General features: G+C 48.5%; 1 protein-coding gene across 1 annotated transcript in view; it reads right to left on the reverse strand.

Annotated features, from left to right (window-relative positions):
* Positions 1 to 25660, reverse strand: part of LOC140394048 (kinesin-like protein KIF19) — a 467556-nt gene that overhangs the window by 12012 nt on the left and 429884 nt on the right. The window contains exons 17-19 of the mRNA XM_072480844.1: positions 17041 to 17568; positions 7751 to 7952; positions 6039 to 6146 (exon numbers count right to left, since the gene is read on the reverse strand). Of these exons, the coding sequence (XP_072336945.1) occupies positions 6039 to 6146; positions 7751 to 7952; positions 17041 to 17568 (838 nt within the window). The remainder of the gene's footprint in view (positions 1 to 6038; positions 6147 to 7750; positions 7953 to 17040; positions 17569 to 25660) is intronic.

Below are 25660 nucleotides of genomic sequence, written 5' to 3' on the forward strand. Positions count from 1 at the left end.
TGACAACGCGTTCCAGGCACCCACCACCCTCTGCGTGAAAAACTTTCTCCACACATCTCCCCTAAACTTTCCCTCTCTCACCTTGAACCTGTGCCTCCTTGCAATTCAGTCTTCCAACCTGAGAAAAAGCTTCTGACTATTCACCTGTCTATACCTCTCATAATCTTGTTGACCTCAATCAGGTCACCCGTCAGTCTCTGTCTTTGCAACGAAAACAATCCGAGTTTATTCAACCTCTCCTCATAGCTAACGCCCTGCAGACCAGGCAACATCCTGGTAAACCTTCTTTGCGCTCTCTCCAAAACTTCCACGTCCTTTTAGTAATGTGGCGACCAGACCTGCATACAATATTCCAAATGTGTCTAAACAATTCTCCTCACCTCCCCGCTAACCCACCTAACAATTACTTCAGCTTCAAATCCATTTTCCTGCCTGCTGTCCCTATCCCTTAATGCTTGGCCTCTCAGGGAGCTCAGGGATATAGGGAGTAGGTGGGAAGATGGAGTTGAAGCCCAAGATTGTCATAGTATACATCTATATATACAATGGAGTGCAGACAGGCACTGATTGACACACAGGATGACCAGTAAGCACACAGAACAGAGCAGCCAATCACCAGACAGGACACGACCAATATAAAGCCAGAGGGCACCAGTTTTCCTGCTCTTGGGACCCAGCCTCTGAGACAGTCAGAGCTCGTGAGCTAGCCAGTGCCTACACCATGTGGTAGCTAAGTGTCAGGCTAGTGTCAGGTCTCCAGTCAAGTCAGCATAGTGTCGACCCACAGTTGAACATGTATAATAGTTTGGATGTTGAATAAAATCGTGTTGCATTTTATCAAGTGTTGGAGGTCTGTCTCTCGCTACACTGCATCAAGTGCAGTTCACCTCGACCCAGCCTACCCAACACATCATGGTACCAGCTGAGTGATGCTGAAAATTTGACGGACCTACCTTGAGTGAATCAGCGCTGACCAGCAAACAGCCATCCGGTGACATGGAAAACGTCCGCCCTCCCCCGCAGCTCCGCATCGCCAACAACCTCGGTGCAAATTGGAGGATCTTCAAATAAAAGTTCCAACTCTATCTCAAAGCCACCAATCTTGAGGCCGCATCGGGTGCCAGGAAAATCGCACTATACCTCTCCACAGCCGGGGACCACGCCATCCATATCTACAACTCCCTTACATTCGCTGAAGGCGAAGACAAGACGAAATTTAAAACAGTTCGACAGACACTGCGACATTGAGGTGAATGAGAGCTTTGAACGGTACGTTTTCCAGCAGAGGCTTCAGGGTAAGGGAGAACCTTTTCAATCCTTTCTGACCCATCTCCGCATCTTCGCGCAGTCATGTAACTATGACTCGACCACTGATTCCATGATCCGGGATCAGATCATTTTCGGGATCCACTCCGATTCCCTTCGCCAGCAGCTCCTGAAAGTCAAGCAGTTCACCCTCACCATCGCCATCGAAACGTGTGTTCTCCACGAACATGCTAACAATCGGTACTCCCACATCAGGGTGGCAGAAACGGCAAAGCTAACCTCCCACGAGGTGGAAGGGGTGCAGGCCATCGCACAAATGCAGGTCCTAAGTATCGACGAGAGTGGCCATTCCGTACGCTTTTCCCGGGCCCCTGCGCATGCGCGCCACGACCGAGGGGACGGCAAGACCAACGACCAGACTGCGCAGGTGCGTACGTCGTTCGACCGCACTGCGCATGCACGGTGGTGTACGGAACACGCTGACGTTGGCGTCATGACGTGTCCGAATTGTGGCTCCGCCCATTTAAAGTGGCAATGTCCGGCAAAATCACGACGGTGTCTACGGTGTGGCAAGTTTGGCCACTACGCAGCCCTTTGCAGATCTGCTCCACTGCCCAGCATCCAGCGATCCCAGCCGCGGCGCAGAAGCGTCCGTTCAATACAGCAGGCTATGCCAGACTCCGACCCCAACAACCCAGCAGATACTGATGCTGCGTGCCTCAAATCTCCAGACCGGGTGGGCATCATTACGAAGTATGCGCTGCCTTTCTCCAAGACAGCGACGCACCTCCAGATTCTCAGTGTGGAGCCCGACGACGAGTGGTGTGCTGTCCTCACAGTCAACAAGGCTCGCATCCAGTTCAAACTGGACACCGGCGCATCGGCGAACCACATCTCCAAATCCGATCTCGACACCACCCGCGTCAGGCCAAGCATTCTTCCACCGGCCTGCCAGCTCCTTGACTACAATGGCAGTGCCATAGCTGCCAGTGGCTCATCCAACTCGGAGTTTTCAACAAATCATTTAAAGCGACACTGCGATTTGAGATCGTGGGGCCTGACAGAGCATCCCTGCTCGGTGCTCGGGCCTGAAACTCCTGAACTTGGTTCAGCGAGTCCACTCCATGTCATCCTCACAGGCGTCGGCCTCACCTGGTGAGAACTTCCAGGCTGAAATTGATGACATCATCACGCAGTACCACAGCGTGTTCGACGGAATGGGCACACTCCCATACCGATACAAAATCCTGCTCAAACCGAACGCCACCCCTGTGATCCACGCACCACGTCGGGTGCTGGCACCCCTCAAGGACCGCCTCAAAACAGCTGTTACAGGACCTCCAGGACCAGGCCATCATATCAAAGATCACAGAACCCACGGACTAGGTCAGCTCCATGGTCTGCGTCATGAAGCTGTCAGGGGAGCTTCGAATCTGCATTGACCCCAAGGATTTAAACCACAACATCATGAGGGAACATTACCCGATACCAAAATGAGAGGAGTTGACCAGCGAGATGGCTCATGCCAAACTCTTTACAAAGCTGGACGCCTCTAAGGGGTTCTGGCAAATACAGCTGGATACATCCAGTCGCAAGCTGTGCACATTCAATACCCCGTTCGATCGTTCGATCGCTACTCCTACAACCGGATGCCTTTTGGCATCATCTCAGGTATTTCACCGCATTATGGAACAGATGATGGAGGGTATCGAGGGGGTGCGCGTGTATGTTGCCGATGTCATAATCTGGTCCACAACTCCTCAAGAACACATCGATCGCCTCAAGCAGGTATTCCACAGAATCCATGAGTACAGCCTCCGACTCAACAGAGCCAAGTGCTCGTTCTGTCAATCAGAAATCAAATTCCTTGGTGACCACATCTCGCAGCAAGGCGTGTGGCCAGATGCTGAAAAGGTCTCGCCGATCAACGCCATGAAGACCCCAGAGGACAAGAAGGCGGTCCTCCGCTTTCTAGGGATGGTCAACGTCCTCGGGAAGTTCATTCCCAACATGGCGGCACACACCACAGCCCTCTGCCATCTCGTCAAAATGTCGACGGAATTCCAGTGGCTGCCCGCTCGTGAGAACAAATGGTGTGAGCTCAGGGCAAAACTCACCACAGCCCCAGTTCTGCCGTTCTTCGACCCTACCAAAGAGACCAAAATATCCACTGACGTGAGCCAGGACGGTATTGGGGCGGTGCTCCTCCAACGGGATGACTCCTCCTCATGGGCCCCAGTTGCGTATGCCTCCAGAGTCATGACGCCCACTGAGCAACGGTACGCTCAGATCGAGAAGGAATGCCTGGGCCTCCGAACGGGAATCGACAAATTTCACGACTATGTGTATGGCCTCCCAAAATTCACGGATGAGATGGACCACAGGCCACTAGTCCACATAATCCAGAAGGATTTGAATGACATGACGCCTCGGTTACAACAAATCCTTCTCAAGCTATGCCGCTATTGCTTTGAACTTGTCTACAAGCCAGGCAAAGAACTCATTGTTGCAGATGCCCTTTCCAGGTCTATCACCACACCGGGTGAACAAACTGACATCGTCTGTCAAATCGAAGCGCAGGTGCAATTGTGTGCCTTCAACCTTCCGACCACTGATGAGAGGGTCATTCATATTCGTGAGGAAACGGCCAAGGATCCTCTGCTACAGCGTGTGATGCAGCACCTCACGAATGGCTGGCAGAAGGGACAGTGTCCCCAGTTTTACAACGTCAAGGACGACCTGACGGTGGTGGACGGCATCCTCATGAAGCTCGATAGGATTGTGATTCCGCAGAGCATGCGAGCTATGGTGCTCGGCCAACTCCATGAGGGTCACCTGGGGGTCGAAAAATGTCGACGCAGAGCTCGAGAGGGAGTCTATTGGCCGGGCATCAATCAGGATGTTGCCAACATGGTCCTCAACTGCCCCACATGTCAAAAATTTCAACCAAAGAAACTCTGCAGCAACATGAGATAGTGACCTCCCCATGGACCAAAGTCGGTGTCGACCTTTTCCACGCCAAGGGGCGTGGCTATGTCCTCCTGGTCGACTACTTCTCCAATTACTCTGAAGTGGTGAAATTGTCCGACTCACGTCGAAGGCAGTGATTAAAGCATGCAAAGAAACGTTTGTCAGGCAGGGGATACCGGTCACGGTGATGAGTGACAACGGTCCCTGTTTTTGCAGCCAGGGATGGTCTGATTTTGCCCGCCTACACAACCTTCGTCATGTAACCTCCAGCCCCCACTACCCACAGTCAAACGGGAAGGCCGAAAAAGGGGCCCATATCGTCAAGAGATTACTATGCAAAGCTGCAGCCTCAGGCTCCGACTTCAACCTGGCGCTGTTGGCATACAGAGCATCCCCGCTGTCCAGTGGGTTGTCTCCCGTGCAGATGCTCATGAATCGCACTCTGCGAACCACGGTTCCAGCCATCCATGTTCCAGACCTTGACCACCTCACGGTCGTACAAAAGACGCAGCAGTCTCGGGCCCAACAGAAATCAGCATACGACTCTCATGCCACGGATCTCCCCGAGCTGGTCCCAAGTGATCGTGTTTGTGTGCAGTTGCCTGACGGCGGCTGGTCCGCCACAGCTGTGGTGGTCAAGCAAGTGGCTCCGAGATCGTTCCTCGTCCGCATGGCTGATGGCTCCTTCCTATGACGCAACAGACGGGCGCTGCGCAGAATTCCACGCCCGCCACCTAACCATGATGTCTCACCTCACAAAATGCTTCCTCCGGACGTGCCCTACCACGAGGCCACCGATCTACCAGCAATCCTGCCGACCTCTGTGACCACCGCATTGGCGGCGGTCCCGCCTATCCAAGTGCAGGCGGCCAACCAGAATTTGTCGCCTGCCGCAGAGATTAAACTTATAGACCTGCCACGTCTCCTTGCATCCCATGAAATCTTACTTTCTGACCAGACTGCCATATCCGAACTAGTCCAAAGGCCTTGCAGAAATCCATGTGGAATACATCAAATGGACTACCTTCATCAACTCTCCATGCTATGTCCTCAAAACATTCAATCAAATTAGTCAGATACAGCCTGTCTTTAATGAGCCCATGCTGACTCACATTGATTAATCTGTACCTTTCTAAATGGTGATTTCTACTATTCCCCAGAATTTCTTCCAGTAAGTTTCCCACTACAGATATTAGGTTGACTAGCCTTTAATTATTCCATCTATCCCTTCCTCCCTTTTTAAACAATGCTGCACTCGGCAGTCCGAAAGTCACCCAGAGAGGATTTGAAACCGATGGTCAGAGCCTCCGTTATTTCCTCTCTCGCTTCTTTTAGCCGGCTGGGATACACTTCATCCAGACCTGGTGATTTATCCACTTGCAAGGATGCTAAACACCGTAACATTTGAGTGGTACAGAACTTGAGCATTGCTGAAAAAATACCTTTTCATCTTGTATTCATCAGGAAAGACACCTTTGCCAAACCACCTTTGCCTTTCCCCAATTTAAATCTTTTACACGTGATCAACCTTTGCTCTTTTCCATAATGAGGCTAAAATCTAAATGAAATCGGATTGCTACCACCAAAATGTTCCCTAACGATATCTCTTCCACTGGCCCAGTTTCACCTCCTAAAACTAAATGCAGATCTGCCCCTTCTCCTGTTGGGCTTGCTACTTCCTAGAATGCAATGGATAGTGAGTATTTAAAAACGGATCATAAACCCACAGGTCAATGGGAGAAAGTTGCTCTGTGCTTTGGAAATTCTACACCTCTCATTGTGTTGATACATTAATATCTGACCTCTAACTCGTTTGTGTAAGATCAGTCCCTTGCTCCCCTCTGCGTTTCTCTGGTGAATGGTACTTGGTGTCGTGTTGCCCACTTCTATCTTCTGTAACTGGCTCTCACCTGTGAAGTAGCAAAAATCAGTGGTAGTTTGGATGCAACTTTATAGATGAGAAATGTGTCCATATTAACATTTGTATTTTCTTTATCCAATCCGTTGCGGAGACATTCCCTTTTTTAATAAGGACAGAGGGAGTCCACACCGAGTAAAATAAAGAACATAGATTTATTTACAATACGATATATACACTATACACTGCCTCGGTCGGTGCCTTACTGATTAACATTGCCTATACAATGGTTAATAGAGTTCCCCCACCCCTAGCGGTGGAGTTCATACTCTGCATAGATCATGGGGAAGGCAATCATTCCCACCCCCTAAGTCCCGTGCGGGAGATTACACCTCTGTTTTTGATTCCTTTAGGCTTCCTACAGGGAATATACCTGCACCGCAGCTGGGAACGTGGCAAAGTCAGGCTCACACTTATTGTTGGTCGGCCATGCCTTTCATTTTCACAAATGTTCCGCTGTCATGGTCAAGAATGAAGAACATGAAACAGTAGGAAGAGAAAGCCCAAATGTCCATCAAGGTTGGACTTCCAGTGGAGTTTTTAAAATTCATTCATGGAATGTGGGCCAGCATTTACTCCCCATTTCATGGCCATTTCAGAGGGCACTTAAAAGTTAGCCATATTGCTGTAGATCTAGAATCACATGTAGGCCTAAAGGACATTGAATTAGGACATTGAATTTCACCATCTGCTGTGGTGGGATTTAAATCTGGCTGTCAGAGCATTTCCCTGGGTCTCCGGATTATTAGGTTCAGTGACAATGTTACTAGGTCACCAATTCCTCCTCATAACGGAGTGGCTGGGAAATGAGCAGCAATAGCAAAGCTGGAGCACAGGGAAGGACAATTTTCACAAACAATTTGAAATATTTCTCTCCCTGACTCCACAGGCACCATCCAGCACCTCATTCAAGCTTAGCCTGTGACTCACAGTAGCCAGATCACCTGTAAAGAATATCTCTGCTGAGCTAGGTTCTGTCCTTAGTGATCATAACCACATGCATATTGCTGGCAGGAGTGTCCAGAGAGGCGTCAGGAACAGCAACTCTAGCCACCTTAACCTAAGGATACTAAGGTTCAGTTTAGCTAAATTAAAAATAAATTTAGAGTACCCAGTTCATTTTTTCCAATTAATGGGCAATTTAGCGTGGCCAATCCACCTACCCTGCATATCTTTGGGTTGTGGGGGCGAAACCCACGCAAACACGGGGAGAATGTGCAAACTCCACACGGGCAATGTTCCAGAGCCAGGATTGAAACTGGGACCTTGGTGCCGTGAGGCAGCAGTGCTAACCACTGGGCCACCACAATGCCCTTAAATTAGCCTATATTAAAGATTAAATCTGGGCCAGGTTACCTATTCACTGGTTTACCTCACTGTGAACCCAACTTGTCGGCATATTTGACCACTTAAGTATTTTTAAAACAGTCTTTCATACGATAATCAGAACATTTGGAATCTTTTTTAAATCCATGTTTTATAATTGTGAGTCCATTGGCTTCCTGAACTGTTAAGTTGAGTTCAATTTTATAAAGAAATGGAGAACTGTATTGTTAATCTTCAACTGGAGGCGGAATGAATCAGAATAATGGTCACCTGAATGATAGCTGAGTGGGAATTTGATCTTCGTCGCAGGAGGCACATTAGCACTTGGCAGATTGGCAATCGATGCTGGCATGACCTTTGGCTGCAGATTGAGGTTGGAATTTTGGAAGAGGCGTGGAGCAACAGAGAACCTGTGGTCAGAAATGCTCTTGAGATTATGAGGCCGTGACGGGTTTGGTCTGAGTTTAGGAAGCTGTGGGAGGAAAGAGATTTGAATCAAACGATAAACCAACCAGAAGATATGAATTAAGAACATAGGAGTAGGCCATTCAGCCCCTCGATTCTTCTCATTGCTGATCTTCTACTTCAATGCCATTTCTCCTCCACTGTTTTGCCATATCCTTTGATATCTCTAATATCTAGAATTAAAGAAAAACACTGGAGCAATGGCAATGAGGGCCTTGGGGTGAAATTAGACATGATCAGAAATGTAAAACAAGTAATATTACACTGATTGCAGGAGGCACAAAATTGATTGTCTGATGCATGTACTGCACCAAGTATTCAGTTCTACATACTTGACTGGAAGGAAGTACCAGGTGTTGTTAATGCCTTGTCAAATTGCATTGTGAGGTTCGTTAATTACATTGTTCAGGTTAAGAGAAACAGATGATTGGTATTTCAGCGCATATAAATAGGGGACAGCTGGGACACTGGGTTGTGAGGGAGGAAAGGTTATGTTATGTGGAGTGGAGTTTCAGAGGGTCGGTGCAAAATCAGTGGGCCGAATGGCCTCCTTCTGCACTGTATGTGTTGTATGGTAAGCTGAGAGACTGAACAAATCAATAAATTCTCTTAATAAAGGAGAGCTCTATGTCTTGGATTTGGCTTCACCAACTGGCTTGGGTCCTATTAACAGATGTATCCTAGAATGGAGCAACAGACTATACACCCACGTCCAATTTCACTCCCGCGTCCACTGGCAAACTAGAGGTCAATTTTGGGCACGTAGATCTCCGAAATCAAATAATTAATTTGTTTTTATACAAGTACAGTGTTTCAAAACTGGCAACATTGGGACATCGTCAGTGCTGGATTTTGGATCTTGCCAGTTTTCCGGCCAGTCAGTTCAGTTTGACTAATTCAGGTGGAATCAGGTGGGGTCAGTGGTCGCTCAAACCACTCGTGATGTGGGAAAAGACATGCGCGCAAAACCGATAACCTGTCGATATGCCACCACATCAATGCAGTACCTAGCTTGACAAACCAGTAATTTATTTCACTCCCCCAATAACGAGAAAAATTTATGTATCACAGCTTTAAAAAATGTCCAGATTTTGAACATCGCTGGTTTGGGGATTTTCTTTTCTATAAGGGGCAATTTAGCATAGTCAATCCATCTAACCTGCACGTCTTTGGACTGGGGAAGAAATCTGAGCACCTGGAGAAAACCAACGCAGACACGGGGAGAACGTGTAAACTCCACACAGATGGTTTTTGGATTTGACACACTGTACTGGTCGTCTCTAATGCGCTAATTCAAAAAAATGAATTCAAGGGAAATCATAATTTCACCAGACTTGGGAAAAGGGTTTCTCGAGTTGGTACTCATTGTAATTAGAGCTGGCCTAATGCATTCAGATCAGTCGGTTACACTCTTTTTTCAGCCAACTTTTATGGACCAGACCAGAAGTGCAACGGCCAAAAAAGCGGCATTGGGGCAGCGGGAGAAGCGAGGGAAAAAAATCAAAATGGCGGCGGGCGGAGACAAAGCGGAGTGTGGGCCAGAGCTGCAGGAATTCATCAAGCGCTGCTTCGAGGAGCTGCGCAAGGAGATGCTGGCGCCTATGCTGGCACCTATGCTGGCGCTAATTGAAGGACTAGGGATAACCCAGAAGGCCCACGAGGTGAAGATCCAGGAGGTACAGAAAAGAGTTAGTGAGAATGAGGACGAGCTCTTGGGCCTGGCGGTGAGAGTGGAGCGGCACGAGGCGCTACACAAGAGGTGGGCGGGAAGACTCGAAGGCCTGGAGAACAGGTCGAGGAGAAAGAATCTGCGGATCCTGGGTCTCCCAGAAGGAGTGGAGGGGGCCGATGCCGTGGCATACGCGGGCACGATGATCGGGGCGATGATGGGCGCGGCGGCTCCTTCGAAGTCGCTGGAGCTGGACGGGGCACACTGGGTGCTGGCGAGGAAGCCCAAGGCAAATGAGCCGCCAAGGGCGATGGTGGTGAGATTTCACCGGTTCACGGCCAGAGAGAGGGTCCTGAAATGGGCCTAGAAGGAGCGGAGCAGTAAGTGGGACAATGCAGAGATCCGAATATACCCGGACTGGAGCACGGAGGTTGCAAAGCGGAGAGCGGGTTTCAACCAGGCCAAAGCGGTGTTGCACCGGAAAGGAGTGAAATTCGGAATGCTGCAGCCAGCGCGACTGTGGGTCACATACAAGGACCAACACTATTACTTCGAAACGCCTGAAGAGGCGTGGACCTTCATACAAACTGAAAAGTTGGACTCTAACTGAGGGTTTGTGAGGGTGGGGGGGATGTTTGAGGGTTGATGTGTGATGGTTGTTGTATATAGGGGGTCAATCACGCCCAGGAAATGTTACATGGGCTGGGGGAGAGAGACTAGGCCGCGACAGGAGCTGCGCCAGAGGGGGCGGGGCAGGCTTTGGAAAGCGCAGGTTTTTTCCCGCGCACGGGAAGGCGGGAAGGGGAACGAAGGAATGCATATGGATTGGGAGACTCCCACACGGGGGGGTGAAAGGGACGGCGGGGAAGCCGGGGTCAGCAGGTGTCAGCTGACTTACGGGAGTGATATGGGGGGAGCAGAAAAGCTAGACAGGGGTCTAGCGGGGGGAGGGGAGGGGGGGAGGGGGGGGAGGAAAAAGGGTTGCTGCTGCACTGGTCGAAAGGGAATGGGACACAGAAGAGGTGGTTGGGACGGAGGTCCCCCGGCTGGGGGACTGGAGGGTGAGGGAGACACGGACACGGGACTGGCCCAGAAAAGGAGATGGCTAGTCGGCGGCGGGGGAATCCGTCTGATAACGTGGAACGTGAGGGGCCTGAATGGGCCGGTGAAGAGGGCTCGAGTGTTCACGCACTTGAAGGGACTAAGGCGGACGTGGCAATGCTCCAAGAGACACACCTGAAGGTGGCGGACCAGGTCAGGTTATGAAGGGGATGGGTAGGACAGGTATTTCACTCGGGACTGGACGCGAAGAATAGAGGGGTGGCAATATTGGTGGGAAAGCGTGTGTCATTTGAGGCCAAGACTATCGTAGTGGATAATGGAGGGAGATATGTGATGGTGAGTGGTAGGCTGCAAGGGACGTGGGTGGTGTTGGTAAATGTATACGCCCAGAACTGGGATGATGCTGGATTCATGAAGCGAATGTTGGGGCGCTCCCGGACCTGGAGGTAGGAGGACTGATAATGGGAGGGGACTTCAATACAGTGTTGGACCCAGCACTGGACCGCTCCAGATCAAGGACGGGAAAGAGGCCGGCGGCGGCCAAGGTGCTTAGTGGGTTTATGGATCAGATGGGAGGAGTGGACCCATGGAGGTCTGCAAGACCGCAGGCCAGGGAATTTTCTTTCTTCTCCCACGTGCACAAAGCCTACTCCCGGATAGATTTTTTTGTTCTGGGCAGCGTGCTCATCGCGAGGGTGGAGGGGACGGAGCATTCGGCCATAGCCGTTTCGGACCATGCCCCGCACTGGGTGGAAATGGGGCTGGGAGAGGAGAGGGACCAACGCCCACTGTGGCGGCTGGATGTGGGACTGCTGGCAGATGAGGTGGTGTGTGGGAAGGTGAGGGGGTGTATCGAAAAGTACTTGGAGGCCAACGACAACGGGGAGGTGTGAGTGGGGGTGGTATGGGAGGCGTTGAAGGCGGTGATCAGGGGAGAGCTAATCTCCATCAGGGCTCATAGGGAGTAGACAGAGGGCATGGAAAGGGAGAGGTTAGTGGGGGAGATTTTGAGAGTGGACAGGAGATACGCAGAGGTCCCGGAAGAAAGATTACTTGGGGAAAGACGACGGCTCCAGACGGAGTTTGACCTGTTGACCACAGGGAAGGCGGAGGCACAGTGGAGGAAGACGCAGGGGGCGACGTACGAGTATGGGGAAAAGGCTAGTCGGATGCTGGCACACCAGCTCCGTAAGAGGACGGCAGCGAGGGAAATAGGGGGAATCAAAGATGGAAGAGGAGCCACGGTTCGGAGTGCGACGTAAATAAACGAGGTATTCAAGGCCTTCTATGAAGAGCTGTACAGATCCCAGCCCCCAGCGGGGGAAGAGACGATTCCTAGCCCAACTGAGATTCCTGAGGGTGGAGGAGCAAGAGGTGGCTGGTTTGGGGGCACTAATTGGGTTGGAGGAACTGAGCAAGGGTTTGGGGAGTATGCAGGCGGGGAAGGCCCCGGGGCCGGATGGGTTCCCGGTGGAGTTCTACAGAAAGTACGTAGACCTGTTGGCCCCGCTACTAGTGAGGACCTTTAACGAGGCAAGAGAGGAGGGGACCCTGCCCCCGACAATGTTGGAAGCGACAATTTCTTTGATCCTAAAGCAGGACAAGGACACACTGCAATGTGGATCGTACAGGCCGATCTCGCTCCTCAGTGTGGACGCTAAGTTGTTGGCAAAAGTGCTGGCCACGAGGATTGAGGACTGTGTCCTGGGGGTGATCCATGAGGACCAGACGGGATTCGTAAAGGGCAGGCAATTAAACACTAATGTGCGGCGGCTCTTAAACGTGATAATGATGCCATCGGAGGAGGGAGAGGCGGAGATAGTGGCAGCTATGGACGCGGAAAAGGCCTTTGACCGAGTAGAGTGGGGGTACCTCTGGGAGGTGCTGCGTAGGTTTGGGTTCGGGGGAGGGTTTATCAGCTGGGTTAAGCTCCTATACAGAGCCCCGGTGGCGAGTGTAGTGACGACCATGCGGAGGTCGGAGTACTTTCGGCTGTACCGGCCCCCTGTCCCCCCTGTTGTTTGCATTGGCGATCGAACCCTTGGCCATGTCATTGAGGGAGTCTAATAAATGGAGGGGGGTGGTCCGAGGGGGAGAAGAGCATCGGGTGTCGCTATATGCGGATGACCTGTTGCTGTAGGTGGCGGATCCAATGGAGGGGATGGTGGAGGTCATGCAGACTCTAAGGGAGTTTGGGAAGTTTTCGGGCCATAAGCTCAATGTAGGGAAGAGTGAGCTCTTTGTATTACAGGCAGGGGACCAAGAAAGAGGGATAGGGGACCTACCGCTGAGGAGGGCAGCGGGGAGTTTTCGGTATCTGGGGATCCAGATAGCCAGGAGTGGGGGGGCCCTACATAAACTAAATCTGATGAGGTTGGTGGACCAAATGGAGGAGGACTTCAAAAGATGGGACATGTTACCGCTCTCGCTGGCGGGTAGAGTGCAGTCGGTCAAAATGAAATGAAAATCGCTTATTGTCACAAGTAGGCTTCAAATGAAGTTACTGTGAAAAGCCCCTCGTCGCCACATTCCGGCACCTGTTCGGGGAGGCTGGTACGGGAATTGAACGGTGCTGCTGGCCTGCCTTGGTATGCTTTAAAAGCCAGCGATTTAACCCAGTGTGCTAAACCAGCCCTGCTGGTTAAATGGTGGTCCTTCCGAGATTTCTGTTTGTGTTTCAGTGCCTTCCCATCGTGATCACCAAGGGCTTTTTTAAGAGAGTAGGTAGGAGTATTATGGGGTTTGTGTGGGCGAATAAGACCCCGAGGGTAAGGAGAGGGTTCCTGGAACGCAGTAGGGACCGAGGAGGGTTGGCGCTGCCAAACCTAGGGAGCTACTACTCGGCAGCAAATGTGGCGATGATCCGTAAGTGGGTTATGGAGGGAGAGGGGACGGCATGGAAGAGGATGGAGATGGCGTCCTGTAAAGGAACGACCCTGGGGGCATTGGTGACGGCACCGCTGCCGTTCTCGCCGTCAAAGTATACCACGAGCCCGGTGGTGGCGGCAACGTTAAGGATCTGGGGCCAGTGGAGACGGCACAGGGGTGCAGTGGGAGCCTCAGTGTGGTCCCCGATCAGGGGTAACCACCGGTTTGTCCCGGGGAAGATGGACGGGGGGTTCCAGAGCTGGCATCGGGCGGGGATTAGAAGAATGGGGGACTTGTTCATTGACGGGACATTTGCGAGCCCAGGGGCACTGGAGGAGAAGTTTGAGTTACCCCCGGGAAATGCCTTTAGATATATGCAGGTGAGGGCTTTTGTGAGGCGACAGGTCAGGGAATTCCCGTTGCTCCCGGCACAAGAAATTCAAGACAGGGTGATCTCGGGTGTATGGGTTGGGGAGGGCAAGGTGTCGGCAATACACCAGGAGATGAAAGAGGGGGAAGCGCTAGTAGAAGAGTTGAAGGGTAAATGGGAGGAGGAGCTGGGGGAGGAGATCGAGGAAGGTCTGTGGGCTGATGCCCTAGGTAGGGTTAATTCCTCCTCCTCGTGTGCCAGGCTCAGCCTGATACAATTTAAGGTGGTTCACAGAGCTCACTTGATGGGGGCGAGGCTGAGTAGGTTCTTTGGGGTAGAGGACAGATGTGGAAGGTGCTGAGGGAGCCCGGCGAACCATGTCCATATGTTTTGGTCATGCCCGGCACTGGAGGGGTTCTGGAGAGGAGTGGCGGGAGCAATATCTCAGGTGGTGAAAGTCCGGGTCAAGCCAAGCTGGGGGCCCGCAATATTTGGAGTAGTGGACGAGCCGGGAGTGCAGGAGGTGAAAGAGGCCGGCATTCTGGCCTTTGCGTCCCTAGTAGCCCGGCGAAGGATCTTGATAATGCGGAAGGAGGCAAAGCCCCCCAGCGTGGAGGCCTGAATAAACGACATGGCTGGGTTCATTCAGCTGGAGAGGATAAAGTTTGCCTTGAGAGGGTCTGCGTAGGGGTTCTACAGGCGGTGGCAACCGTTCCTAGACTATCTCGCGGAGCGTTAGAGGAAGGTCGGTCAGCAGCAGCAGCAACCGGGGGGGGACGTCTTGGGAGGGAGGGGGGGAATGGGGGACTGCTTGGGGGGATGGATGAGCAAGAGATAACATGAAGGGTGGGGGAAACTGGCACGTGCGGGAGAGAGCCAGTGTATAAAGCTATGTAAATCTACCATTTTGCCATGTATATATCTTGCTCAGTGCGATTTTTTGTTATTTGTTACGGGGGGGGGGGGGGGGGGGGGGGGGTTATTGTTTGGAAGGGAGAAAAATTGTGTTGTTAAAAAACTTTAATCAATATATTTAAAAAATATATATATTTATCAAATTAAAAAGACAAATTATCCAGCACCTTTTGAAAGGCAACCTATCCTCACAGTACATTTCAGTAATCTGATGTAGAGAACAAAGATTTTTCGTGAAAAGAGCTATTTCTTAACATCTAACTCACTCCTTTATCTATATGTTTTAAATGTACGCCTCCTCGTTCTCCCATCCGTATCCACCCAATTGGCTCCTCCAACTGACAAAAAAGCAATTCCAACAAAGTGTTCACAGCTGAGTATTTTCAGCATTTTCCGCCCTTCTTTCACATCTCCAGGATTTGAAGATTTTTCTTTGAGCAGAATTTAATCATTTCCTCACGTTAAAAAACTCAATCGGTCCTCCTTTCGGCCTTCCTTTCACGAATGAAAATGTTTCCAACGCATTTCATCTGTCCTTAAAATTAAGAGCCTCAAGATTGGGTGTCATTTTATTCATCCTCCTCTGTACTTTCTGCAGAACTGCTACACTCTACCATGCATGAGGATCAAAGCAGGACAACTTACCACATTGCAACAGTCAAAGCCTTGTATTGTATAAAATTTGTAGCTTTCTAGTCCACTGTTGTAATACTAACACTCTATTTGCTTTCCAAATAGCCTCATCAATCTGCATGAATAGATTATGACCCCAAGTTCCTGCTGTAATTTGGCCTGTAATTTCCCTGACATCAATGTTTAACACAACACGTGCATGCATAGAAGGCATCTGCCATACACTACCCACTCCCCTAAAATATCAACATCAGCCTATTTAATTGTTCCAAATTCCAAACCCCTGGGCATATTTACCTCCAATCTGTAAAATTGTGAATTTTTTCACATCTGCTCTCATCCAAATTATTACTGATGATCCACAGTCCACTGTCTGGGAGCATCTACTTGTGACATGTGCCAAGGAACCTACTCCCATTTATTATGATCCGGGGTCTACAGAGTTACAACCAATTTCTTACTTTCCAAAACATATATCCAGCAATCCCACAAGAAAATCTTTCCTAATAGTCATCTGGACAGCACCTTGTTGAAGATTTTCTGGGCACTGTACTGCCTTCATCCACGAACTTGGTCAATTCACTCAAATAAATCAATCCAGTTAGTGAGGTACGAAGCCATACTGGGATTTTCTCATACATACCAACCTCTCCACGTGATCATAAATCATATCCCTTCCAGCATCTGTCCTGCTGTCCTTCCATATGATGTCCTCATCAACCAAGGGTTGTTAATATTGGCGTATGCCATGTTATCTATGAGGCAAGGCAAGAAGATACAGGTCCCAAGAAGTGCCTCAGGCAGTATTGGTATTGACCCCCCCACTGTTGGCATTATTCTGCACCATACTCTGGCAATCGAAAGTAACAAGCCCCTCTCTATCTGTCCTACACGACACAACAAACCTCGAGACCTTTAATTGTTGGGGCCTGATTTATTCCCCTTAAATATTGGGACCAAGGGGCAGCACGGTGGTGCAGTGGTAGCACTGCAGTCTCACGGCGCCGAGGTCCCAGGTTCGATCCCGGCTCTGGGTCACTGTCCATGTGGAGTTTGCACATTCTCCCCGTATTTGCGTGGGTTTCGCCCCCACAACCCAAAGATGTGCAAGGTAGGTGGATTAAACACGCTAAATTGCCCCCTAATTGGAAAAAATGAATTGGGTACTCTAAAAAATTTTTACAAATTAAAAATATTGGGACCACAAGTCTTTCCTCAACTTTATTAAATACATAAGCCAACAATATTTATTTTTTTAGTCCTCTTTCCCAGCAAACATTCCCTTCTCAACCAGTACCACCTGAAAGAAAACAATGCCTGGTCCATTCATCTCATTGCTGTTTATGGCACAATACTAGATTAGCTTCTGCACTTTATTACATAATAAAATTGCCTGGCTAAATTGTGATTTATTGTATGACGTACGTGAATGTGTTTTGATAAAATGTGACGTCCTATTATATTTGCATATCTATGGGGGATTTAAATTCACCAGAGATTTGCTGTATAGTAATCAGCAAGTTCAAGACAATGATGTCAAAACTTTCATTAAATATTTCTGATGTCTAGCAGCCTTACCCCCTGGGAGTTTACTTCAAATGATCTAGATTGTTTCTTCCTTGCGTTTCTTTCAGTGGAATCTTCCCTTTGTTCTGCCTTTTTCAATCCTTTCATTTTGGTGTAAGACTCACGTGGGGACAGGGGAGGGGAACTGTTAAACTCTTGCTTGTTCCGAAAGGCATTCACTCCCAAATCAGTTGCGAGGTTATCTAAGTTCATTACAGATTTCATCTCAATGTTTAATGTATTTTTCTTTGCGTCTGCTTGACCCTGACTCCTCGCATTTTCCTCAACCGAATGAGTGGATGCAACATTCCTTTCCTTTTCTCTCATGGATGCCAATGCCGAGTCTGCCACGTTGGCTCGAGACCGACGCTTTGCCGCGATGACGGAGATGCTCTTTGTGCCCGTGACAATCTCTTGAAGCTTGCCTGGGCTCTGCTGCCGGTTCACAGTGTAGAATTCCGATTTGCTGCTACCGGCTTCAGATGGCGTGTTCGACTGCCGACTACGACTCCGCTCCTTCAGGTTGATCAGACTCTGTTTCTGTCAAGGACGAACAAAACACAGAAGATAAAATTCACTCAGAAGTGACATTTTTACTCACGTTAGACTGGAAGAAATGTTGCTCAATAAGCTGTGAAAGCTCCTAAAACTCCAGGCACTCTACTGCTTACAGACAGGGAAACCTGATTTATATTGATACATGAAGACTACCGTCATCAATTATGTGAGCATCTTGTATTAGTGATAGCTCCAGATTAAGGATGACACTGCTGATTGCAAACAAAATCAGAATTTATTGAACAAGATTTCAGTAGGACACTTACTAAAATCTTATACAATAGAATCTGAGGGGCAGGATCTAGACAGAGAGATTTGTCTGCAACACAAAATATGTTGCCTAACTGATAAAATAATAATGTTCTGGGAAGCCGCTCATAATAAAAACCTACTTTTCGTATAAATTGCTATGAAGGAGGGCGGCACAGTGATTAGCACTGCTACCTCACCGCGCCGAGGACCCGGGTTCGAATCCCGGCCCCGGGTCACTGTCCGTGTGGAGTTTGCACATTCTCCCCGTGTCTGCGTGGATCTCACCCCCACAACCCAAAAAGATGTGCAGGGTAGATGAATTGCCACACTAAATTGCCTCTTAATTGGAAAAAAAAGAATTGGTTATTCTGAATTAAAAGAAAATAAATTGCCATGAGTATAAAGTGCTTTGTGCCAAATAATGATTTTTATTCCATCAGCTTGAAATCTGAATTGAATTTTTACAAACAGACTTTTTTTCAAAACACAGAGACTAACATGATCTGAATTCAGAGCTGAAGATGACAAACCTCAATCTGCAATACTGTATGTTCCATATTCCAATTCATTGGAGTGGAGTCTGTTTGCAAAACCCATCAAAGACAATGACTTTGGTGGGGTGTGAAGGTCTATTATCTCTGTCTCATTAGCAAGACATCTACAGCAATCATCTGAGGTATTCAACTGTTGGAGATGGACCTTTAAGACTTATCGCTTAGACAATATAATCCTGGCTAGGTTAGCTTCCAGACATGAGGTAATTCCCCTGGCAGTTGGAGAAGGAAGGTTACATGACAAACCAACCCATTGCATGTTTGAAGCGCAAGTTTTCGCAACAGAACCGAAGACAGGCAGCTTAGGGGGAAAACCTCTTTTTTCTCCAGCAGACCTGCTTTGATGACGTTAACCTTAAGGTCAGGAAAATCAAGCAAAGAGTGGCCAGACCTCCCACCATATCAAGGCTGTGTCCTGATATTGTGTGAGGAGAAAATCTGGGCTTTGCTTTTCCTGTGTACCATAACCAACTGTTCTGCTATCATTTTTGCTTCTGACAGAAGTTTTCCGGTGCCTTGCCAGAAAACCAACTTTGTGGTCCCTCCAGTCTGGATGCCGGATGACCCTGGGATTCAACCCTGGGATTATCTGGTTTTGAAGCAATCATTCTCTGCATTACATGAGTGAATTGATAGGAGGGCAAGATCATTCTTTCTTCTGACAGTTACAAGGTCACATCAGTCTGCTAACTGATCAGCCAGGGACTGAGATTTCTTAAAAGAATCCAATTCTCCTGAAGAACAACAAACTCAGTCATCTACACCATTAAATCGGAAGCACCAAGACCATTGGAGTTAGCCTGAAGCCAGCCCTGTCACCAAACTACTGACTGTATATTCTTTTACTTTTGCTAATTAATTCTAATATGACCAATCTGTCCTTCCCCACTCTGAAATCTATATTATTATATGACTGAACTTCGAGCTTGTGGATGACTGAAAGTATGTGAGCGACTAAGAGTATGTGTGTGTGTTACTGAGAGTCATATATGAGTGTGTGTGAATGGGTGTGTGTGAGAGTGAGGGTATGTGTGTGTGAATATGTGCCTGTTGTGTGTGAATGTGTGTGAGAATATGAGTGTGTGTTAGTGAGAGTATATGTGTATGAGTGACAGTATTTGTACATGTGCCAGAATGTTTGAATGAGTGTGTATGTGATAGTGTGTCCATGTGTGAGTGTGTTTGTATGAGTGAGAGTGTGTGTGTGAGTGAAAGTGTGTGTGTGTGTCTATCTGTGTGTGCCTGTGTGTGTGAATGTGTGGGAGCCATGTGTGCGAGTGCATGAAGAGTACGCATGCATGTCTGTTATATTAAGCATGTGTGTGAGTGCATGTGTGTATGTGTAAGTGCGTGTGAGAAAAAGTCTGTGCCTATTTCATTATTTTGCTTAGATTGGTTTAAGTGTAATAAAGCAAACCTCTTCTTTGTTAAACTCAAGGAAACCTGTCACATTGGCTCTTTTATGATCATGATGTGACGCATTGTGGATAGCACAATTGCTTCACAGCTCCAGGGTCCCAGGTTCGATTCCCCGGTGGGTCACTGTCTGTGTGGAGTCTGCACATCCTCCCCGTGTGTGCGTGGGTTTCCTCCGGGTGCTCCGGTTTCCTCCCACAGTCCAAACATGTGCAGGTTAGGTGGATTGGCTGTGATAAATTGCCCTTAGTGTCCAAAATTGCCCTTAGTGTTGGGTGGGGTTGCTGGGTTGTGGGGATAGGGGAAAGGTGTTGACCTTGGGTAGGGTGCTCTTTCCAAGAGCCGGTGCAGACTTGATGGGCCGAATGGCCTCCTTCTGCACTGTAAATTCTATGATAATCTATGAAAACAGTTAAATACACATTAACCATCAAGTATAGCCTTTTCAAACAAAAAACTTGTGAAGGTCAAATGAGGAGAGGGGAAAGAGGGGACCATTTGGTCCCTCCTCATGGCATAACAAAATAATCAAGAGATTAATAATTGATTAAACTAAGAAATAGTTGAGAAATTGAAAAGTTCATTTTGTTTACAAATGAGTTGATAAAGCTGGTCACAACTTTATTGTCTGTTACGACCTTGTGATTGTTCAGTGGAAAGTGGATCTTGCCTGACCATCAATTCAGTCAATGCAGGGAATGATTCTTCAAAACCACAAAGTCCCAGGGTTGAATCCCAGGGTCACCTGGCATCCAGATTGGAGAGTCCACGGAGTTGATATATCGGCAAGATTCTGGAAAAAAATAATTGTTATAAATTTTTACGGGACATGGGCATTGCTGGTTAGGCCAGCATTTGTTGCGCCCATCCCTAATTGCGTTCAGAAGGTGGTGTTGACCGGCTTCCTGAACAGCTGCAGTCCCTCTGGTGTAGGTACACCCACTGTGCTATTAGGGAGGGAGTTCCAGGATTTTGACCCAGCGACAGTGAAGGAACGGCAATATATTTCCAAGTCAGAATGGTGAGTGATTTGGAGGGAAACTTGGAGGTGGTGATGTTCCCATGTATCTGCTGCTTTTGTCCTTCTAGATGGTAATGGTCATAGGTTTGGAAGGTGCTGTCTAAGGAACCGTGGTGAGTTGTTGCAGTGCATCCTGTAGATGGTACACATGGCTGCCACTGTGCGTCGGTGGTGGAGAAAATAAATGTTTGTGGAAGGAATGCCAATCAAGCGGGCTGTTTGATGGTGTCGAGCTTCTTGAGCGTTGTTGAAGCTGCACTCATCCAGGCAAGTGGGGAGTAGTCCATCACAATCCTGATTTTTGCCTTGTGGACAGATTTTGGGGAGTCAGGAGATGTGTTGCAGAATTCCTAGCCGCTGACCTGCTGTTGTAGCCACAATATTTATATGGTTGGTTCAGTTCAGTTTATGCTCAAAGGTAACCTCCATGGTGATGACAGTGAGGGATTCGATGACAGCAATGCCATTAAATGTCATGGGGAGATGGTTTAATTTTCTCTTGTTGGAGATGGTCATTGTCTGGCACTTGTGTGGTATGAATGTTATTTGCCATTGTCAGCCCAAATCTGGATATTGTCCAGGCCTTGCTGCATTTGCACATGGACTGCTTCAGTGTCTGAGGAGTCACGAATGGCGCTGAACAAAAATGATAGCAGATGTTTTGACCCACCCCAGGTGAGGTTATCCAAAGTTGTTGATCCAATTTAACCAGATTTTTTGAGTTAAATATACAGTGGCACAATGGTTAGCACTGCTGCCTCACAGCTCTGGGGACCTGGGTTCAATTCTGGCCTTGGGTGACTGTCTGTGTGGAGCTTGTATTATTATTATTATGACACAGAGCAGTCAGTTATGGTACAGAGGAAAAGCAAAGTACAGATTTGCTTGACATTCTCCCTGGCCATCCGACAGTCCATTTGGAGTGGGGGCAGAGATCTCAGATATAAATTACTTGGATGAAGGAATAGATAGGTACGTTACTTTGCGAAGAAGACATGAGAAGGCTACAAAGCGATATAGATGGGTTGAGTGGGCAAAAGGGTGGCGCAGTGGTTAGCACTGCTGCTTCACGGTGCTGAGGACCTGGATTCGATCCCGGCCCCGGGTTACTGTCTGTGTGGAGTTTTCCCATTTTCCCCGTGTCTGTGGGGGTCTCACCCCCACAGACCAAAGAAGTGCAGGGTAGGTGGATTGGCCACCTTCATTTGCCCCTTAATTGGAAATAAAAGAATTGGGTATCCTAAAAAAAAAAATTAAAGTGAGTGGGCACAGATCTGGCAAATGGAGAATGATGTGGGAAAATGTGAAATGGTCCATTTCAGTACGAAGGATAAAAGAGAAGCATATTATCTAACAGATAAGAGATTGCAGAGACCTGAGATGCAGAGGGATCGGGTGTCTAAGAGCATGACGCACATAAGGCTAGTATGCAGGTACAGTAAGTAATTAGGAATGCTAATGAAATAAGTAAAGCCGCCATTGTCCCAGATGACCATAGGTTGTTTTCCCCTTTGAGGGGGAGAGTTGACTGGTGGTGATTTAGCCTAAGGATCACCACACCTCAGGTGAGGAACAAGGTTGAAAAGGAGGGTCTTCATGAATAACCTCAATATTCCCGGTACAGTAATTGAACCCATGCTGCTGGCCGCACTCTGCATCATGAACCAGCTGTCCAGCCAATTGAGCTAAAGCTAATAGTATATTGTCACTTATTGTGAGGGGAATTAATTACAAAAGTAGTTTGGTAAAACAGTTAAACAGAGCACTAGTTAGACCACATCTCGAGAATTGTGTACAGTATTGATCTCCTTACTTAAGGATGTAAATGCATTGGAAGCAGCTCAGAGGAGGTTTATCAGACTAATACCTGGAATAAGCATGTTGTCTTATGAAGAAATGTATTGGACAGGCTAGACTTGTGCCTGCTGGAGTTTGGAAGCGTTGAATTGATTAAAACATACGAGATCCTGAGGGGTATTGACAGGTGGATATGGAGAAGATGTTTCCTCTTGTGGGAGAATCTAGAACTAGGGGTCACTGTCTAAAAATAAGGCGTTGCACATTTAAGAAAGGTGAGGAGAAATATTTTCCCTCAGAGGGTTGTGAATCATCAGAACTCTCTTCCATAAAAGGCAGTGATGATGTGGAGATGCCGGCGTTGGACTGGGGTGAGCACAGTACGAAGTCTTACAACACCAGGTTAAAGTCCAACAGGTTTGTTTCGATGTCACTAGCTTTCGGAGCGCTGCTCCTTCCTCAGGTGAATGAAGAGGTCTGTTCCAGAAACATATATATAGAGGCCAAGTCATTGAACGTATTTATGACAGAAATAGATAGATTTTAAGACTCTAAAGGTGTCAATGGGTACGGAGAGCACATGGGAATATGCTGTTGAAACAGAGGAACAGCCATAATCATATTAAACGGGGAGCAGGCTCGAAGGGCCTACTCCTGTTCCTATTATGTCTAAAGCAGTCAATACCATTTCCGGTTAATAATGCCTGAATTACTTGAGTTGTTTATCAGTTTCACTGGCTAGAACGTTTATTGGAAAATAAAAGCAGGTTCTTTCTTGCCAAACTAACAAACTTCAGTTCTGAGGGTAGATTGGAAGATTCGCAACTGTTCTCTTTGGGAGAAGAAGGCAATGAGGAGATTTGATAGAAATGTTCAAAATCATGAGGGGGCTGGACAGATCAGATTCCCACCCATAAAAGGATCGAGGACAAAAGGGCACAGATGTAAAGTGTTTGGCAAAAGAAGCAAATGTGATGTGCGAAAACACTTTTACACGGTGACTGGTTTGGGTCTGGAATGCACTGCCTGGAAGTGTGGTGGAGGCAGTTTCAATCAAGGCCTTCATAGGGGAATTAGATTAGATGACTATTTGAATAGAAACAATGTAAGGTCAAAGATACGGGGAAAAGGCACGGGAATGGCAGTCAGTCACAATGTTCGGGCGGCACGGTGGTGCAGTGGTTAGCACTGCTGCATTACGCCGCTGAGGACCCAGGTCCGATCCCAGCTCTCGGTCACTGTCCATGTGGAGTTTGCACATTCTCCACATGCCTGCGTGGGTCTCACCCACACAACTCAAAAACGTGCAGGTTAGGTGAATTGTCCAGGCTGAATTGCCCCTTAATTGGAAAAAAGAATTGGGTACTCTAAATTTACCAAAAAGTCACAATGCTCATTTGGCGAACCAGTGCAGACACGCTGGACCGAAAGGTTCCCCTTTTGTGCTGTAATAATTCTGTGATTACCTCAGTTAGTCTTTGTTGTGTTATGTTACTTTGTGTAACATAAACTGCTACTGGATGTAGGCTTTACGAATGGATGCTCCAGACTATGAAATGAGTTCAACGTGTTTATTGAACTATTAACACAGTTCTCAAATGAGTTTGACACTCTGCTAATCTAGCTCTAACTATACCAGCTTGCTCTAAGCCACGTGCTAGGGTGTGATGCTGCTGCTGATCAACCCTGTCTTACTCTTTGGGTGTCTGTCTGTGGAAGAGGCAGGGTGTGTGTGTCTTGTCCCTTTTATAGTGTTTGTGTCCTGCCCCCTTGTGGTGATGCCACCTCTGGGTGTCCTGATTACCCATTGGTTGTGTCCTATTCTGATTATCCATTGGTTGCATGTTTGCATATCATGACATCTCCCCCTTTTTTTTGTGTTTTTTTTTAGATGCATGTACATGTGAATGTGTCTGTTGTATGTGACTGACTGGAATCTACAGTGAACAGGAATACAGAACAAAACAAACAAAACAATTGTTCATAAGTCCAGTCTCTGGGGTTTCCGTCTGATCCTCGACGACCGCCGGAGAGGTGGTGGAGGGGCTGACGGTATCTTGACAGGCGAGTAGGAGGCTCGACTGGTGGACTCATGGTTCGAGGTGTCTGGAGGTGGCAATTCGACATGTGGAAATGGAGGGGAAAGTGGTTGCGGGCGTGCGATTTTTCGCAGAGCCCTTTAATTCCTTCGCACAATGGAGCCATCAGACACTCGTATGACACAGGATCTGGGCGCGGCCTGTCGAACGACGACAGCCGGGCAGACCACCCACCATCCGGTATCCTGATCCTGACAGTGTCTGCCGGGGATAGCACGTCCAGATTGGTGGCATGTGCGTCATAGCCCTGCTTCTGGCTGTTGCGAAGCTGCTGCATCTTCTGCAGCACCGGGAGGTGATCAAGGTTGGGCAGGTGTATGGCTGGAAGCGTCGTCCGCAGGTCCCTGTTCATCAGCAGTTGAGCTGGCGACATGCCAGTGGACAAGGGAGTCGCCCGGTACGCAAGTAGTGCAAGGTGTATGTCGGAAGCAGAGTCCGAGTCCTTGCGGATGGGCTGCTTAACGAGGTGCACCCCTTTTTCGACTTTGCCATTGGACTGCGGATAGTGCGGACTGGAGGTGACATGCCTGAAATTGTAGCCTTGGCAAACGTGGACCATTCTCGACTGTGGACGCACGGGCCATTGTCGCTCATGACGCTGTTCGGAATGCCATGAGAATGTCTCTTTACACGCTTTGATGACGGTCCGTGAGGTGAGGTCTGGCAGCTTCAGCACCTCAGGATAGTTCGAAAAGTAATCGATGAGTAGGATGTAGTCGCGACCATTCTAGTGGAATAGGTCAATGCCCACCTTGGACCACGGAGAGGTCTCTAGGTCATGTGGTTGGAGCGTCTTCTTGCTCTGCGCTGGTTGGAACTTCTGACAGCTTTCGCAGTTCAGGACCATGTCCGTGATGTCCTGGTTGATGCCGGGCCAGTAGACAGCTTGCCGGGCCCTGCGTCTGCACTTTTCGATGCCCAGGTGTCCCAGTTGA

Source organism: Scyliorhinus torazame, chromosome 17 (assembly GCF_047496885.1).
Source record: "Scyliorhinus torazame isolate Kashiwa2021f chromosome 17, sScyTor2.1, whole genome shotgun sequence".
NCBI classification, from domain to species: domain Eukaryota; kingdom Metazoa; phylum Chordata; class Chondrichthyes; order Carcharhiniformes; family Scyliorhinidae; genus Scyliorhinus; species Scyliorhinus torazame.